General features: G+C 41.9%; 1 protein-coding gene and 1 pseudogene across 1 annotated transcript; both read left to right on the top strand.

Moving 5' to 3' along the window:
* The first annotated feature begins 939 nt into the window (after positions 1-939).
* Positions 940-2542, top strand: LOC139579679 (proteasome subunit beta type-11-like; annotated as a pseudogene).
* Positions 2543-4005: 1463 nt separating this feature from the next.
* LOC139578547 (proteasome subunit beta type-5-like) lies at positions 4006-15471 on the top strand. Its single transcript, XM_071406289.1, has 3 exons — positions 4006-4369; positions 5285-5591; positions 14913-15471. Exons 1-3 carry the CDS (start codon positions 4151-4153, stop codon positions 15200-15202), a joined length of 816 nt encoding a protein of 271 aa, XP_071262390.1. The 5' UTR covers positions 4006-4150; the 3' UTR covers positions 15203-15471.
* Positions 15472-20304: the final 4833 nt, after the last annotated feature.

Genomic DNA, 20304 nt, shown 5'->3' with positions numbered 1-20304 from the left:
TGGCACCCCAATGGTGGAACAAACTCCCTCACGACGCCAGGTCAGCGGAGTCAATCACCACCTTCCGGAGACACCTGAAACCCCACCTCTTTAAGGAATACCTAGGATAGGATAAAGTAATCCTTCTAACCCCCCCCCCCCTTAAAAGAGTTAGATGCACTATTGTAAAGTGGTTGTTCCACTGGATATCATAAGGTGAATGCACCAATTTGTAAGTCGCTCTGGATAAGAGCGTCTGCTAAATGACTTAAATGTAAATGTAAAATTACATTTTTATGGAATGATTGCTATAGTCTGGTTGCCTGGCTACCCAATCACAACCCTCTGACCAAACGCCACGCTCACTAATGTTTCCTGTATGGTGCCAAAAAAAAGTCTAAAGAGGATCCTTGGCAAAGGTGGTCAAGAACCTCTGTGTTCTTCGGACGTTCCGACTCGGAAGTCACCCAATGACTATGTGAATAGTAGTCAGGGGAGAATGACTGCCACCTCTCATTGAAGCCACGAGGTTCAAGGCCAACCGCTGTACTGCAGGAATTGTTTGCAGAAAACAGGATCCCCTATTATAGTGAATGGAAAAATGGCAATCTTCGTGTAAATAAATATATGTTTTGAAGTCAATCATGGTACCAATAATTGTTTCAATTACACCAGATGTATGTCCTTGAACTGACTATTTTAAAATCGCACACAGAAGAAGTTACAAGGATAATTTAGTTGCTAACGGCAGCCTGAAGTACAGTGTTGGCCTTCAACTTCAGCTACTCAATGAGGGGGCAGCACTGATCTAGCCTGCAACTAAATTGCCCTAATAACTTCTTCTGTGTGCCATTTTACAATAATCAGTTCAAGGACATACATCGTTCTTGAACTTCATGGCTTCAATGAGGGGGCAGTTGTTCTCCCCTGGAAGTCACCTCATTGAAGTTGAAATTTAAAATGGTTAAAGTAAGGGGGTTTGGTAAGGGTTATGGTAAAGTTTAGGGTTTAGGCAAGGGAATTTCCCAAGGATTCCAGATAGCACTAACCCAGCGAATTTAAATTCAGGATGAGTCATCAGGCAAATAGTCTGCCTCTGTACACAGGCCAATGTGCAGCCTACTTTTTAAACACAGGTGTGCATGTTTTTGGCTCACCAATAGGGGGATAGACTGAACTACAGACACAATCTAATTTCATAAATCTAAATCAACACAAGTACAATCAGCATACCAATATGATTTATGAGACAGGTATCATGTTCAGGCACAGTTTTTGATGACTGGCGTGGTTTACTCCATATTTAATGCACCCCGGTAATGAGGTAACCTAATGCTATTGATATCACGCTACGTGTTTAGACAATACAACTGAGGGATCATTTACTGTATAAAAATCATACTTTTTATTACATTTAGATCAGTGCATCCCCACTCTCAGAGACAAACAGACCTCGACTGACTCTCAAAGACTAAAAACATTAGAATCAATAATTGACATTGGAGAGGAAATAAATAATCAATAAATAAGTAATTTGACATATTAACGGACCCATTTTTTTCAATGGCATTACAGGATCTGTATGGTTTCAGGACTCTTTTCTTGCCTCCAGATGAAATTTTCAGCTTCACTTCAAATAGACCAGGAAAACACCTCCTTGCATTTTGGGAAGAGAACCAGAGATACAACAAGCAGTGACTTGTCGTGGAGCTACAGTTGAAGCCCACTGCATCTTTATATTGATACCTAAGTGAAAGCCCCATACAGTTTGGCCAAATCAACCCAAACATTGCACCAAACCTCATCACGTCTGCCGACTGTCCCCTCTGGAGAAGGATTCTGACTCAGGAACTCCGGCTCTACCACCTTCGCCACGCCAGGAGACTGTCCACAGCTGGTGCTGCCAAGCTGCTAAACCACATGATGCACCCGTTAAGGGCACTGAGCTGTGTGTGGCGGCCACTCTGTGTGGCTGTGATGGAAGAGAGGTGGAGACACGTCCTCTTGAGCATGGCAGCAGAGGGATGGTTCAGGAGAAAAGATCAATGATGGGGAGTGAAACAGATGATCAGGCAAAGACAACTGCAAGTGAACCAATCTCTCAAGCAGAGGGACAGGATAAGAGGCAGTGCCTCTCACCAGCCATGAGTGGGCAGCACTGTACACGTTTCGCATTGTTAATGTCAAGTGCACAAGTACAGTGAAATGTCTGCTGGAGGTAGAGGTAGGCAGGTGCTGTCTGGCCCGAGCCTGTAATATGTCTGCAGTGATGGGACACGGCTGCAGGGAAAGCTGTTCTATGCCTACTCTGTGCTGGATGGAGGGTTGCGGTGGGGGCTGGAGGAACTCCTCTCACTGGACAGGGAGGCTGTGTACAGGGCCACACAGAGACGTAATCTCTGGTAACTTTGTGGATGTGTACCATGTCACCTCACATGGGTGAACTTGCACGGACAGAGAAGAGCTGAGAGAGGAGTATTACAGAGAGAAGGAGAGAGAAAGAGTGAAGGTAAAGGAGAGGAGGGATAGAGAGGGGGAAAAGGATGAGGAGATCAGTAGTTAGGGTTATAAAGAAGGCTAGTGTGAGGAGAGAGAAGCTTAGCAGAAGAAAGAAAATAATAAATGTATATGAGCCAATAATTGCAGCCTTTTAGAGTATTACTGAAATAGCCTACATTAATGTTAATAATTTTTATAAACATTAGAGGGCATGTTTTAATTGACTTTAAAACCTAGTGGACCCGCTTGAAAGCACGAGACTCCCCTCTGTTCATAATAACAACATTATTCACATTATGTAACCTAGGAAATCACATTTTTGACTTTGATTTCTAAATCAAGTACTTGTAGCTAATCTGTCTCGGACAACAGTGACAGAGTTAAGAAAATATTGTATTTCTGAGAAGTCATCAGATTGATAATTTCAGAGAATTGATAAGAAGTCTCTGGACTAGAAGCTTCAATGCAAGATGTCCCTGGACTGCAGAAAGAAAATTGGGCCACAACCTGGTCCTCAGATGTCCCTGGACTGCAGAGCAGAAGCTGGGCCACATCCTGGTCCTAAACTTGCGTCTGCCCCCTTCCCCCTCATCAAAGAGACAAACACGGGGAGTCTGCAGTAAAGCTGAAGGATCTCCCTTGGGGTCGGCTCAGGTTGCATGAGGATGAGCAGGCCTTCTCCATATCGTAACACATGCTGGAGGCTTGGCACTTGTCACTGGGCCCTGTCATAGAGGAAAACATGGGAAGTCTGTGGTAAGGCTCATAGAGGTTGTCAAGGAAGCTCACCTCTGGGGTTGGCTCATCTCCCTTGTCCATATCTCTCCACATGCTGGAGGCTCAGCGCTGGCGATGGGGTGAAGGAGGCGCTATCTGCCAGGGGAAGTAAATCCAGGACGTTTCTGCTGGGTACGCCGGCTCATCAAAGGACATCCATGGTTCCTTGGAGTAGTAGGGTTGAGACTTCCAAGACTCAACAGAGTCAGCAGCAGACAGGTAATCTCTGAAACTTTCCTGATATTTGTCTTTGACATCTTTGTTTGCAGTTATCTGTCTTTTACTGTATGTGCATGGACTACATCTTGTCTGTGGAGCAACTACACATAAAAAAGCTGTATCGCCACAAGAATGTTGCACTCACACCTTTCCTCTTCATAGTGAAAATTGGAAATTAAGTTATTGGAATGACAAGTTTCTCGTCTTTAGAAAATTAGACCTATGCAGCATAATTGCCAGAGACCAACACTGCTTTTATGACATTAGAATTGTGATGGAATTCATTGTTTAAGTATAGTGAGGGAGGGGGTGGGGGAAATACATTGAAGTGACTATGGGTAAATCACACTGTGTCCAGACAGAGATCTTTAGTAATTGAAAAACGACATGTATTTATCTCAACAAATAATAAATATGTATTTTGTAGGCTAACACTGCATCATTGTGAATCATCACATTGTTAAGAGTGTTTCTTTATCATAGGTAAACAAATGTTTACATAAGCCCATAGTGAACTTTTGTAATCGATATTGCGAAGTCGATAATGAACTATTGGGGGGCCATCTCGAAGAAAACTGAACGAGGTGCAAAACTGCAAATCTGTGACGCATTTCCTTTACCGGGAAAACTGTTTTGATAACAACGGAAGTGGTATTTTCATCATTCTTATTTAAAGATGGCTCTTGCTAATGTGTTGCAGAGTGAGTCAGTAGACTTTTCAAACTATGGTCGCAAGCGTCGTGGCTTCGCCAGTGGTTTGTATGAAACAGAGTTGGGTTTGGAGTCTGTAGGGGGAGATAGCCTCTCTTTCGCTGTGAGAACCGCCTGCTCTGACGGAGATGGGCCAGAAAGAAAGATAGAATTCCTTCATGGCACAACCACATTAGCCTTCAAAGTAAGTGTAACGTTACTCGCTAACAAATATGGTGGATAAATGAAGACGTCCCACTGAGGCCGTTTACCATTGGAAAATAAGACATCAGTTAAGGTCGGCTTAATGGGTGGTTTAGGCACCAACGCATTAGCGGCTGGTCTGCTTAGTTCAGTTCGTTTACTGTACATAAACCAGAAAGAATGAGGGAGTGGGATGACTCGCTTCGTCTTTAAACCGTTTGCACGATGTGCTAGCTAACAAGTAACCATTGTTTGAGAGCAATTAATCGCGCGCTCACATAACGTTACAACTGGATTCCCCGTTGGCTAGCCATTTAGATCTTTATATGGACCATTCATTCAGACTGTATCACAACCGGCCGTGATTGGGAGTCCCATAGGACGGAGCACAATTGGCCCAGCGGTGGCCGGTGTAGGCCGTCATTGTAAATAAGAATTTGTTCTTAACTGACTTGCATAGTTAAATAAAGGTTGAATGTACATTTTTTTTTGCAGAATATTAAATGCATAGTTCCATAACAAAGCATTGCCGTACCAACGTGATGTGCATTCCATAACAAGCGCCTCTCACCTGTGCTAACTCTTGCTGGTCAACTGTGTACGCAATCACGTTACCAGTGACCTATAACCCTGCGTAAGTGTCCTTACGCAACTGAAGAAATAAACAACACAATAAATGAGCACATAAGCAGGCAAAAATGAGTGCTTCATGTCAATGGCCATTTTAGCTAGTCAGATAGGCTACTTCTTGTTTAAACTTAGTTAGTTAGCTAACATTAAAGGGTTGGTAGTTATTCTGAAAATAACTTTAAACAATGACATCTGAAATAATCAAGTCTAGAGTTATATAGGCCTAGCTATTACCCCCTTGGCTAGCCATTGTCTAACTTCTGCCTCCATGTCCTTTTCCCCTCAGTTCCAGCATGGTGTGATCGTGGCGGTGGACTCCAGGGCCACAGCAGGCGCCTACATCGCCTCCCAGACAGTGAAAAAGGTGATAGAGATCAATCCCTACCTGTTGGGCACAATGGCTGGAGGGGCTGCTGACTGCAGCTTCTGGGAGCGCCTGCTGGCCCGCCAGTGCCGCGTCTACGAGCTCCGCAACAAGGAGCGCATCTCTGTGGCAGCCGCCTCCAAGCTACTGGCCAACATGGTGTACCAGTACAAAGGCATGGGCCTCAGCATGGGAACCATGGTGTGTGGCTGGGACAAGACTGGACCAGGTATGGATGTGATATGACGCTGTATTACCGGCGTCAATGTGCTAGTTTAGCAGTAAAGCTTCTTTCACTGTCCCTAGCCTCTTACTGGGCTCGAACTAGTGATTGTCTGCTTCGCAAACACGTGCTAGCCAGTTGCATTGCCAAAAAGCTAGCAATTCGGCGACCCGAGTGGAGATATTTGAAGCTGTGGAGTAGAGGTCGACCGATTAATTGGAATGGCCGATTTAATTAGGGCCGATTTCAAGTTTTCATAACAATCGGAAATTGGTAATTTTGGACGCCGAATTATTATTATTATTATTTTATTTTTTTAATTACACCTTTATTTAACTAGGCAAGTCAGTTAAGAACACATTCTTATTTTCAATGACGGCCTAGGAACGGTGGATTAACTGCCTTGTGCAGGGGCAGAACGACCGATTTTTACCTTGTCAGCTCAGGGATTTAATCTTCCAACCTTACGGTTAACTAGTCCAACGCTCTAACCACCTGCCTCACGAGGAGCCCGCCTGTTACGCGAATGCAGTAAGAAGCCAAGGTAAGTTGCTAGCTAGCATTAAACTTATCTTATAAAAAACAATCAATCCTAATCACTAGTTATAACTACACATGGTTGATGATATTACTAGTTTATCTAGCGTGTTCTGCGTTGCATATAATCGATGCAGTGCGCATTCTCGAAAAAGGACTGTCGTTGCTCCAACGTGTACCTAACCATAAACATCAATGCCTTTCTTAAAATCAATACACAGAAGTATATATTTTTAAACCTGCATATTTAGCTAAAAGAAATCCAGGTTAGCAGGCAATATTAACCAGGTGAAATTGTGTCACTTCTCTTGTGTTCATTGCACGCAGAGTCAGGGTATATGCAACAGTCTGGGCCGCCTGGCTCATTGCGAACTAATTTGCCCGAATTTTACGTAATTATGACATAACATTGAAGGTTGTTATAATTAAGTCTGATTTGATAGAGCAGTCTGACTGAGCGATGGTGGGCACCAGCAGGCTCGTAAGCATTCATTCAAACAGCACTTTCGTGCGTTTTGCCAGCAGCTCTGCTGTTTATGAATTCAAGCCTATCAACTCCTGAGATTAGGCTGGTGTAACCGATGTGAAATGGCTAGCTAGTTAGCGGGGTGCGCGCTAATAGCGTTTCAAACGTCACTCGCTCTGAGACTTGGAGTAGTTTCCCTTGCTCTGCATGGGTAACGGGGCTTCAAGGGTGGCTGTTGTCGATGTGTTCCTGGTTCGAGCCCAGGTAGCGGTGAGGAGAGGGATGGAAGCTATACTGTTACACTGGCAATACTAAAGTGCCTATAAGAACATCCAATAGTCAAAGGTATATGAAATACAAATGGTATAGAGAGAAATAGTCCTATAATTCCTACAATAACTACAACCTAAAACTTCTTACCTGGGAATATTGAAGACTCATGTTAAAGGAACCACCAGCTTTCATACAGTGGGGCAAAAAAGTATTTAGTCAGCCACCAATTGTGCAAGTTCTCCCACTTAAAAAGACGAGAGAGGCCTGTAATTTTCATCATAGGTACACTTCAACTATGACAGACAAAACGAGGGGAAAAAATCCAGAAAATCACATTGTAGGATTTTTAATGAATTTATTTGCAAATTATGGTGGAAAATAAGTATTTGGTCACCTACAAACAAGCAAGATTTCTAGCTCTCACAGACCTGTAACTTCTTCTTTAAGAGGCTCCTCTGTCCTCCACCCGTTACCTGTATTAATGGCACCTGTTTGAACTTGTTATCAGTATAAAAGACACCTGTACACAACCTCAAACAGTCACACTCCAAACTCCACTATGGCCAAGACCAAAGAGCTGTCAAAGGACACCAGAAACAAAATTGTAGACCTGCACCAGGCTGGGAAGACTGAATCTGCAATAGGTAAGCAGCTTGGTTTGAAGAAATCAACTGTGGGAGCAATTATTAGGAAATGGAAGACATACAAGACCACTGATAATCTCCCTCGATCTGGGGCTCCACGCAAGATCTCACCCCGTGGGGTCAAAATGATCACAAGAACGGTGAGCAAAAATCCCAGAACCACACGGGGGGACCTAGTGAATGACCTGCAGAGAGCTGGGACCAAAGTAACAAAGCTTACCATCAGTAACACACTACGCCGCCAGGGACTCAAATCCTGCAGTGCCAGACGTGTCCCCCTGCTTAAGCCAGTACATGTCCAGGCCCGTCTGAAGTTTGCTAGAGAGCATTTGGATGATCCAGAAGAAGATTGGGAGAATGTCATATGGTCAGATGAAACCAAAATATAACTTTTTGGTAAAAACTCAACTCGTCGTGTTTGGAGGACAAAGAATGCTGAGTTGCATCCAAAGAACACCATACCTACTGTGAAGCATGGGGGTGGAAACATCATGCTATGGGGTTGTTTTTCTGCAAAGGGACCAGGACAACTGGTCCGTGTAAAGGAAAGAATGAATGGGGCCATGTATCGTGAGATTTTGAGTGAAACCCTCCTTCCATCAGCAAGGGCATTGAAGATGAAACGTGGCTGGGTCTTTCAACATGACAATGATCCCAAACACACCGCCCGGGCAACGAAGGAGTGGCTTCGTAAGAAGCATTTCAAGGTCCTGGAGTGGCCTAGCCAGTCTCCAGATCTCAACCCCATAGAAAATCTTTGGAGGGAGGTGAAAGTCCGTGTTGCCCAGCAACAGCCCCAAAACATCACTGCTCTAGAGGAGATCTGCATGGAGGAATGGGCCAAAATACCAGCAACAGTGTGTGAAAACCTTGTGAAGACTTACAGAAAACGTTTGACCTCTGTCATTGCCAACAAAGGGTATATAACAAAGTATTGAGACACTTTTGTTATTGACCAAATACTTATTTTCCACCATAATTTGCAAATAAATTCATTAAAAATCCTACAATGTGATTTTCTGGATTTATTTTTTTCAAATTTTGTCTGTCATAGTTGAAGTGTACCTATGATGAAAATTACAGGCCTCTCTTGTCATTTTAAGTGGGAGAACTAGCACAATTGGTGGCAGACTAAATACTTTTTTGCCCCACTGTATTTCCCTACTTTAGTCAACCAGTCCATTTTGAATTTGTGATAAAACTGTTGTCATTTGGCAAGGAATGTAGCTTGTGTATCCCATCAGATAGATACATTTTTTTATAGGCCTTTATTTCTGTAGGCGCACACAGCACATATGTGTAGAGGGAGCGGTCGGAACGCAATTGAGTGAGAACCAGTGGAAAAGGAATTTAGCGAGCAGAACTTTGATGCTTGGCTTGGTTTTGTTCTGTCCTGTAAATACACATGTAAAATGGAACACTAGTCAAAACAAATTAACATAGTCTTCAAGACAACATTTCATCACATAGTTTATGGTAATCTCTGATGTAACAGCGATAACATCGTACTATTATAGCCGCAGGAAGTAAGGGTGCTGCAGCACCCCCTGAAAAATCAGAATTTTTGTCATGCGATTGTCATTCTAAATGTATACAGTAAGAACAAAACCTTGTCCTCAAACATTTACATCAAAAGGTGTAAAGTTATGGTCATAGACAAAACATCCACATCAAATAAAAAAAACTACATTAATCAAACATAGAAAACAACCACTTATTGTGCAGTATTAATTCACCATCCTTACAAACCACTTAATGTAAATGTACATTATTGTATTGTACATAGGCTGGTCATCTGGTCATTAAACCAAATTGAACATGTTTCATTATTTATTTGAGGCGAAATTGTTTTTATTGATGTATTATATTAAGTTAAAATAAGTGTTCATTCAGTATTGTTGTAATTGTCATTATTACAAATACATTTTTAAAAAATCGGCCGATTAATCGGTATCGCTTAGGCTACTTTGTGATTGTCACTAGTTACCATAAAGACAGTCAAAATGTATTGTAAAATTTCATAACTAAAATATGATTTTTGGTCTTAATTAAATGTTAGGCATAAGGTTAAGTGTGGCTAAGTGTTAGGTTTACAATAGGATTTTAAGAAGTGAAATTGTAGGAACAGGCTAGGGTTTATTACTTTGTGGCTGTGACTACCCTACTTTGCATACTGCTAGTGGCAAAACATTTTAGCGGCCCCCCTCGTGACAGCGAAGATTTAAAATAAAATAAATGTTTTAAAGTTAATTTCTTGCAATTCTACTCATTTTGCCATGGGGCGGAGAGAAATTATCTGTTTTACAGCATTTCTTGCAATTCTACTCATTTTGCCATGGGGCGGAGAGAAATTATCTGTTTTACAGCATTTCTTGCAATTCTACTCATTTTGCCATGGGGCGGAGAGAAATTATCTGTTTTACAGCTAATTTCCTGCAATTCTACACATTTTGCCATGGGGCGCAGAGAGAAATGATCTGTTTTACAGCTAATTTCCTGCAATTCTACACATTTTGCCATAGGGCGCAGAGAGAAATGATCTGTTTTACAGCTAATTTCCTGCAATTCTACACATTTTGCCATGGTGCGCAGAGAGAAATGATCTGTTTTACAGCTAATTTCCTGCAATTCTACACATTTTGCCATGGGGCGGAGAGAAATTATCTGTTTTACAGCTAATTTCCTGCAATTCTACACATTTTGCCATGGGGCGGAGAGAGAAATGGTCTGTTTAGGAAACGTGATCTGAATACAAATGATCTGGATACAAATATTTGCAGTTTTTGATATGATAACTGATGATAAATGTGACCCACCCCGGTCTGTAATTAGACCACACTTACTACAAGTTTAAATAACTGACCAGTAGACTAATTTACCAATCTAAAAAAAAATCTGATGTGCTAATTGAGTGACTGCTGATGCACCTTGTTTATTCTAACTCTTCAACAGTAAGTTGAGACCTCGACTGAGTTTTTTTATTACATTTTTTCGTAAAAAATAATTACAAATAATTGTAAGTTGGGGGCCCATCTCTGACCTAGGCTATCACCCCCCCCCCCCCCAAACATAGACAGTTTCCACACTGACAATATGCAATAACATTAGTTTGATAAAGACAGAGCATATTTTCATCAGAATCATTAAACCTAGGCCTACTCACCAAACTTATGTCATGGCCATAATTCAATGTAGGATTGTTAATCCATTTAGAAAATTCCTAGGAACCGACATAATACAATAAATCGAATGTCTGTATATTGAAAAGAAGACAGATTTTAGTTTGTAACCCTGAAAAATGTCTTTCAACTTGCCAAATTGCGCTCCGTTCCAAATGATCACTCTTTGAGAATAACTGTTCCAGACGCGGTAAGCCAATCACTTCGCACTCTTCTGTTCTATTCTGTTACATTATATTTTCTTACCATAAAATAGGTGTCTTGACTGTGGTAAGGGCTCTGGAAATAAGAGCATCTTGTCTGCTAAATTAACAAAACACGGCTATGCCATTGCACAGCCATAGGCTTCTAATCAAGTGCCACACTGCTGAGGTTACTACCTTTTTTGAAGATTGAAGATATAATATAACCAGTTGATATTACAGTTTCAATTAATTAATCTTAAACGGCACTTGTTTGTTTTTTTATTGACTGGGGGGGGGAATATATATATATGATGCAATTAGGATTTGTTATCTGTAATGGTTATAAATTAGGCATTGTTGCACATTAACTAACATATTCCTCTCAATTGTACATTTTTAGCTTGACTCGTTATAATTACTTACATCTGCTCCCCTCGTAATGTTTTGTCAACCATCTTTGTTGAAGAAAGCCACCAGGGATGGGTGGCTCGCATCAAATTCGTCATTGGAACCACTTGATTTGATTGGTAATATAAAAACCTTGGGACCCAAATGCATAATGAGTGCTCTAACTCCCCCTTGTGGTGGTCTGGAGCAATGAAGCTGTGATGCTGGGTACCTCTAAGTCCTACGGTGTAAACTCGCAACTTTTAAAGGAGGAACCACTGTAGATAAATGTGCTTTTTTTTTCTAGTGCGGCCCTCATTCTAAAAATAGCATTTTTTTTTCATTTGATGAGTCAAGTACTCAAAAAAAAATTATGTGAGTACTCGGACAGTCAAAGGTCAAAGGCCCATCCTTACACAAATGTGTAAGCTGGACAGGGACACCATATACTCCATGCTGATATACTGTCCCTAGTCTCTATCAGATCATGCTGTCCTAGACTGCAAAATTAGATAACTAGGGATCTTAATTTTGAATTGCACACGTGAGCCACATAAAGATTGCAGTAGCCTAAATGTCATATTTCCCATGAGTTACGAATGTATGGCACATCCTTCCCCTTAAAAAGGAGAGGTGCCTTTCCTCCCTATCATGCTGCATATTAAAGTTGTTGTGGCTAAAGAGTGCAGTATAGACTACAATAATAAGAGACGGGACACACCATAACGACCACAACATCAGCCGCATGTCTCTCTCGTCGCGATGTGTGTTGTCCTATATTTTTATTTTTAACCCCAGCCCTCGCACGAGGTCTTTTGGTAGGCCGTCATTGTAAATAAGAATTTGTTCTTAACTGACTTGCGTAGTTAAATAAGTTAATAAAATTGTCTTTTCATTTCCCGGTGATTCTACATGTTGAATTGCCACCGTCCGTTGACGCTCAGCCGGTGATATACCACACACGGCCGTTGGAACCAAAAATGCCAAGCGTGTGCAAAGCTGTCATCAAGGCAAAGGGTGGCTATTTGAAGATTCTAAAATATATTTTGATTTGTTTAACACTTTTTTGCTTACTACATGATTCCAAGTAGCAACCAGGAACCAATACATAAAGTCAGTTAGGAAAGCAAAGGCTAGCTTTTTCAAACAGAAATTTGCATCCTGTAGCTCTAACTCCCAAAAGTTCTGGAACACTGTAAAGTCCATGGAGAATAAGAGCACCTCCTCCCAGGCTAGGATAAACTATCACCACCGATAAATCCACGATAATCGAGAATTTCAATAAGCATTTCTCTACGGCTGGCCATGCTTTTCTTCTGGCTACCCCAACTCCGGCCAACAGCTCTGCACCCCCCCGCAGCTACTTGCCCAAGCCTCCCCAGCTTCTCCACCCAAATCCAGACAGTAGATGTTCTGAAAGAGCTGCAAAACCTGGACCCGTACAAATCAGCTGGGCTAGACAATCTGGACCCTCTCTTTCTAAAATAATCCGCTGCCATTGTCGCAACCCCTATTACTAGTCTGTTCAACCTCTCTTTCGTATCGTCCGAAATTCCTAAAGATTGGAAAGCTGCCACGGTCATCCCCCTCTTCAAAGGGGGTGACACTCTAGACCCAAACTGTTACAGACCTATATCTATCCTGCCCTGTCTTTCTAAGGTCTTCGAAAGCCAAGTTAACAAACAGATCACTGATCATTTCGAATCCCACCGTACCATCTCCACTGTGCAATCCGGTTTCCGAGCTGGTCATGGGTGCACCTCAGCCACGCTCAAGGTACTAAACGATATCATAACCGCCATCGATTAAAAAAACAGTACTGTGCAGCCGTCTTCATCGACCTGGCCAAGGCTTTCGACTCTGTCAATCACTGTATTCTTATCGGCAGACTCAACAGCCTTGGTTTCTCAAATGACTGCCTCGCCTGGTTCACCAACTACTTCTCAGATAGAGTTCAGTGTGTCAAATCGGAGGGCCTGTTGTCCGGACCTCTGGCAGTCTCTATGGGGGTACCACAGGGTTCAGTTCTCGGGCCGACTCTTTTCTCTGTATATATCAATGATGTCGCTCTTGCTGTTGGTGATTCCTTGATCCACCTCTATACAGACGACACCATTCTGTATAAATCTGGCCCTTTGGGCACTGTGTTAACAAATGAGCTTGCCCGCACGCACCCGCCCGACTAGCATCACTACTCGGGACGGTTTTGACTTAGAATATGTGGACAACTACAAATACCTAGGTGTCTGGCTAGACTGTAAACTCTCCTTCCAGATTCATATTAAGCATCTCCAATTCAAAATTAAATCTAGAATCGGCTTCCTATTTCGCAACAAGGCCTCCTTCACTCACGCTGCCAAACATACCCTCGTAAAACTGACTATCCTACCGATCCATGACTTTGGCGATGTCATTTACCAAATAGCCTCCAACACTCTACTCAGCAAACTGGATGCAGTCTATCACAGTGCCATCCGTTTTGTCACCAAAGCCCCATATACCACCCACCACTGCGACCTGTATGCTCTCGTCGGCTGGCCCTCGCTACATATTCATTGCCAGACCCACTGGCTCCAGGTCATATATAAGTCTTTGCTAGGTAAAGCCCCACCTTATCTCAGCTCGCTGGTCACCATAACACCCACCCGTAGCATGTGCTCCAGCAGGTATATCTCACTGGTCATCCCCAAAGCCAACACCTCCTTTGGCCACCTTTCCTTCCAGTTCTATGCTGCCAATGACTGGAACGAATTGCAAAAATCGCTGAAGTTGGAGACTTATATCTTCTTCACTAACTTTAAGCATCAGCTATCTGAGCAGCTTACCGATCGCTGTACATAGCCCATCCAACCAACTACCTTCCTCATCCCCATATTGTTTCTATTTACTTTTTTGCTCTTTAGCACACCAGTATTTCTACTTACACATCATCATCTGCACATCTATCACTCCAGTGTTAATTTGCTAAATTGTTATTACTGCGCTACTATGGCCTATTTATTGCCTTACCTCCTTACTCCATTTGCACACACTATATAGATTTTTCTATTGTTATTGACTGTATTTTTGTTTATCCCATGTGTAACTCTGTGTTGTTTTTTGTCGCACTACTTAGCCTTACCTTGGCCAGGTCGCAGTTGTAAATGAGAACTTGTTCTCAACTGGCCTACCTGGTTAAATAAAGGTGAAATAAAAAAAAATATGTGCTATTTCATAGTTTTGATGTCATTATTATTCTACAATGTAGAAAATAGTAAAAATAAAGAAAAACCCATGAATATGTGTTCTAAAACTTTGGACCGGTAGTGTATATATATTTTTAATGTGTATAAAAACAAAATATGCTTCTTTAGGGGTTCATACACAATAACATATTTTTTTATTGTCACGTTATACATTTAATTCTTTGCATATATTTTACCATTTGCTCACACCTTGTGCTCACGTTGCTCTGCTTCCTAAAATAAGGTCCCTCCCCCAATTTATATCATACCAACTTTTGCACCTCATTGGATTGGGTACAGACATTATTGTCATGTGTAGGAATACAAACAGAAATATATGGAGGGGTGTGAGGGGCAAATGTTTTTCTGTTGCCTGGGGGCAACGATGTACAGTAGTAGAGGGTTAACATTCCACCTTCTAACGCCTTCCAGGCCTCTACTACGTGGACTCTGAGGGGAACCGTGTCTGCGGGGACCTGTTTGCTGTGGGATCTGGCTCCATGTACGCGTATGGCATCGTGGACAGCGGTCTGAAGCAGAAGGACCTGACTGTGGAGGAGGCCTGTGATCTGGGCCGCAGGGCCATCTACCAGGCCACTTACCGCGACGCCTACAGTGGAGGACAGGTCAACCTCTACCACGTACACAGTGAGGGCTGGAACAGGGTGTCCCAGTCAGATGTCTTAATGCTGCACCAACAGTACCAGGCAGAGAAGGCATAGGAGGGGGAGGGGTAAAGAATGATAGCCAGAGGGACCATTCAGTTTATAAAAAAGTGTTTACACACATTCGAACTTGGCACAGTATCTGGTCTATTGAAAAATGACCTTTTTTAAAGAATATAAGTAACCTTGCTGTCACTACATGTTCCTTACTGTGCCTGGGATAAAGGGGTGTTCCTTCTGTTAACCAGTGGATTAGCTGACTTAACTCAGATTTCTTTCCTTTTGACTGCTCTAAAGTTTTCAATAAATGTTCTCATTCATTCTCATCTTTCTAACGTGTGCTTTTTTATTAGTAGCAGTGAATTGAACAGACCAGTAATCATTTACAGATCCCATTATTGCCATGAAGGATTAAGGCAAAGGAGATGCACTACGTGACCAAAAGTATGTTGACACCTGCTTGTCGAACATCTCATTCCAATCATGGGCATTAATATGGAGTTTGTCCCCCTTTTGCTGTAATAACAGCCTCCACTCTTCTGGGAAGGCTTTCCACTAGATGTTGGAACATTGCTGCGGGTACTTGGTTCCATTCAGCCACATGCATTAGTGAGGTCGGGCACTGGTGTTGGGCGATTAGGACTGGCTCGTAGTCAGCGTTCCAATTCAGCCCAAAGGTGTTCGATGGGGTTGAGGTCAGGTCTCCGTGCAGGCCTGTCAAGTTCTTCCACACCGAACTAGACAAACTATTTCTGTATGGAGCTCGCTTTATGCACGGGGGCATTGTCATGCTGAAACAGGAAAGGGACTTCCCCAAACTGTTGCCACAAGGTTGGAACCACATAATTGTTTAGAATGTCATTGTACACTGTAGCGTTAAGATTTCCCTTCACTGGAACTAAAGAGCCTATCCCGAAACATGAAAACAAGCCCAGACCATTATTCCTCCTCCACCAAAACTATACAGTTGGCACTATGCATTGGGGCATGTAGCGTTCTCCTGGCATCCGCCAAACCCAGATTCGTCCATCGGACAGCCAGATGGTGAAGCATCCCAGAGTCGCCTCTTCACTGTTGACATTGAGACTGATGTTTTGCAGGTACTATTTAATGAAGCTGCCAGTTGAGGACTTGTGAGGCTTCTGTTTCTCAAACTAGACACTATTGTACTTGTCCTCTTGCTCAGTTGTGCACTGGGGCCTCCCACTCTTTCTATTCTGGTTAAAGCCAGTTTGCGCTGTTCTGTGAAGGGAGTAGTACACAGCATTGTACGAGATCTTCAGTTTCTTGACAATTTCTCGCATGGAATAGCCTTCATTTCTCAGAACAAGAAAAGGCATGAGTTTCAGAAGAAAGTTATTTGTTTCTGACCATTTTGAGCCTGTAATTGAACCCACAAATGCTGATGCTCCATATACTCAACTAGTCTAAAGAAGGCCAGTTTTATTGATTCTTTAATCAGAACAACAGTTTTCACCTGTGCTAACATAATTGCAAAAGGGGTTTCTGATCAATTACCTAATCCAAGTTTATCATTTTAAAAGGCTAACACAACGTGCCATTGGAACACAGGAGTGATGGTTGCTGATAATGGGCTTCTGTACGCCTAATGTAGATATTCCATAAAGAAATCTGCTGTTTCCAGCTACAATAGTCATTTACAACGTTAACAATGTCTACACTGTATTTCTGATCAATTTTATGTTATTTTAATGGACAAAAAATGTGCTTTCCTTTAAAAAACAAGGACATTTCTAAGCGACGCCAAACTTTTGAACAGTAGTGTATATATATTTAGTTCAGTGAAACAGCCATAGTGCAACTCTCCCTTTTCAAGGCTGAATTAATGTACCAGGAGAAGTAAGGTTCAGTACACATACCAGACATAACAATTACAGCCACCAGGGGTTCCATGCACTTGGGAAATTGTGCAGACTTGCTGAAACAGTTTTCCCCCGGTTTACTACCACATTAGTATAGGCCTAATATATGTATTCAGTTTTACTCAACTCAGCATATTCCTTTGTCACTCTTTCAACAGCTATTGAAGAAAGAGACAATTGAAGAGTAACTGATGGGGAGAGGACTACTGCTGAGCATTCTTATTTAAGAGTGCAAGGCTGCAAGCTGACAGAATATTTTCATGGCTCTAAAACTATTTAACTTTCCCCTAACAAAAAAAGACCACATTGTTTACGTTTGGCTGATGCATGCAACCACTGGACTGCAGTGATAATATGTACTGGGTCACAGGCGTTAGGATGAGAAAGTACAAGAATAGGATACGCAATTCACAGGATGCAAAGCAAACATGCCCACAATTACATTGTGGCATGAAGACTGAAAAAATAGTAGCCTAGTCTACAATATCCCCCAAAACGAGAATCAAACTGTCAGCCCCGCGAGAAGGATAGGGGTCTGAGGATAGAGGGGGAGTGATATGTTATTTACTGGAACAGTCTCACGAGCACCAGAGTGAGAGCGCGCGCTTAAAGGCACCCAGTGAAGAAGACCGGCTTCTTTCCCACTTTGGAATCTAGTTGTATTTCATTCAGCGCGTTCACTTAAATCGCTGGCAGACGAAGGAGCTACCCAATTATATCTATATTAAAAGGTAAGATTGAAATTCGCGTGAGAAAAATGCATCGGGACAAAACGTTTTCTTTTTCATAATGGGATTCGGTTTTATTTGTAGGTTACTTTCACTGTAACCGATGCATTTTACGGAATAAATGGGTTATCAGTTATTCAATTTATTATAGCTGCTGTTGAAAGTCTTATGCATGCGAAGAAAATGTTTCTTCCAATGTCGATACATGTTCCATCGTGGTGAATCTGACATATAGACAAAATTGTGTGGCGCGCGCGCCTATGTCAAATACAATGTGCATAAGAATGTTTGTCTTCAGATGTCAGCTGTTTTAGCAGACATAATAATGTAGACATAATACAGAGTTATCCAGGAGATCCGTTGGAAAGGACCAAACTGCGAATGTTCTGGTTGACTAAACTAAGAGCGGAGATTTGACATAAGGTACCTATGGATTTCCACAACCACAAATATCGTAAACATGAATAAAAAAAAAAGAAGAGCTTTTTGGTCTTAATTAAGCTTAGGGTTAGGCATAAGGTTAGCACTGTGGTTAGGTTTAAAACCAGATTTTAAGAAGATAAATTGTGGAAATAGGTGGGCTTTATGACTTTGTGGCTGTGGTAACTAGTAACACCCAGACAAGTCACTATTACGCTGAACAAAAAATATAAACGCAACATGTAAAGTGTTGGTCCCATGTTTCATGAGCTGAAATAAAAGATCCCAGAAATTTTCCATACGCACAAAAAGCTTATTTCTCTCAAATGTTGTGAACAAATTTGTTTACATCCCTGTTCGTGAGCATTTTAGCCTTTGTCAAGATAATCAATCCATCCATCTGACAGGTGTGGCATATCAAGAAGTTGATTAAACAGCATGATCATTACACAAGTGCACCTTGTGCTGGAGACAAAAGGCCACTCAAATGTGCAGTTCTGTCACACAACACAATGCCACAGATGTCTCAAGTTTTGAGTGAGTGTGCAATTGTCATGATGACTGCAGGAATGTCCACCAGAGCTGTTGCCAGAGAATTAAATGTTTATTTCTCTAACATAAGCCACCTCCAACAGCGTTTTAAAGAATTTGGCAGTACGTCCAACTGGCCTCACAACCGCAGACCACGTATAACCAAGCCAGCCCAGGACCTCCACGTCCAGCTTCTTCACCTGCGGGATTGTCTGAGGGGCGGGGAGCTGAGGAGTATTTCTGTCTGTAATGAAGCCCTTTTTATGGGGAAAACTCATTCTGATTGGATGGCCCTGGCTTCCCAAGTGGGTGGGCTTATGCCCTCCCAGGCCCACCGATGCCTGCGCCCCTGCCCAGTCATGTGAAATCCATAGATTAGGGCCTAATTTATTTATTTAAATTGACCGATTTCCCTATATGAACTGTAACTAGGGCTGTGGCGGTCATGACATTTTGTCAGGCGGTGATTGTCATGCAAATAACTGCCGATCTCACGGTATTTGACTGTTTATTAACAAACACATTTAGCATCTCCGGGTTCCACGCATAGCCTACAAGCCATTGATGCACACCTATGGAGCGTCTACATTTTAAAAAGTCTAATAAATACACTTAATATAGCCTACACCATCACAATACATCAATGATTTATTTTAGGCCGGTCTAAAGAAACAATATGATATGAAGAAAATGTAACCTATTTCAGAAGAACAGAATAGCATATTCTGAGTTGTCATTATGTTAGGCCCTAATCTGGCAATGCCATATAGCTGTGGGCTACACTAGTTCATTTAGCAGGAAAGAATTGCTTATAATTCCCGTGGCATTATTTTATATTGTTTTATAGTGAGAACAATAAAATGGAACATAGCTGAATAAAATAGAAAGGATAGTTTCCCCAAACGATTTTCGAAGGAGTGACACATGCGGCTATTCTGTGTTGAGTGGTTAATAAAGAAACAGGTCCTCCTATATGCTTAATTTAGAGTTATTTATGCAACTTTAGTTGTGATACAAGCGTTAGGCTATATGTTTAGATTTTCTAATACATAATAATAATTTTATGAAAAGTTGCATGAAAGGCATGCGCTCTGCTCTGTTTCTTGCACAGGCTGCACATTCTGGGCATCATTCACAAGTGATAGTATTCTCACTCCAATCAGACTATTCTCAATTGAATCTAGTCTGTACATACACTAAATAATATATGTGTGAAATTAGTTTGGATTTAGAATGGGCCATTATCTGTTGGAACAGGTGCAGGGGAGAAAAAAGCATTGTAATCCGTATGCACTTGAATAGCGAATGGAGGACGCTTTTCCCATGGTTAATTTTCATGCCAGCCAGGTAGGCTACTCCAGTTGTAAAGTGAAACAATGTGCTTAATATTAGGAAAGATGATAAATAAATATAATAGGCCTAGTGTATAGAAATCTGATTGGATCCTCTTTTTAATAGAGGCCATCAAAACTCTTTCTCATGAAATTGCATAGCATAGCCTATAGAAATGTTGCGCAACATGGGCTTATAGGAACACTTATTTCATTCCATGCATCAACCAGCTATGAGGAGCTGTCTCTCACTGAGCAACAGGTGA

This window comes from Salvelinus alpinus, chromosome 6 (assembly GCF_045679555.1).
Source record: "Salvelinus alpinus chromosome 6, SLU_Salpinus.1, whole genome shotgun sequence".
In the NCBI taxonomy this organism is placed as follows: Eukaryota; Metazoa; Chordata; class Actinopteri; order Salmoniformes; family Salmonidae; genus Salvelinus; species Salvelinus alpinus.
This window is presented reverse-complemented; position numbering and strand designations above follow the sequence as displayed.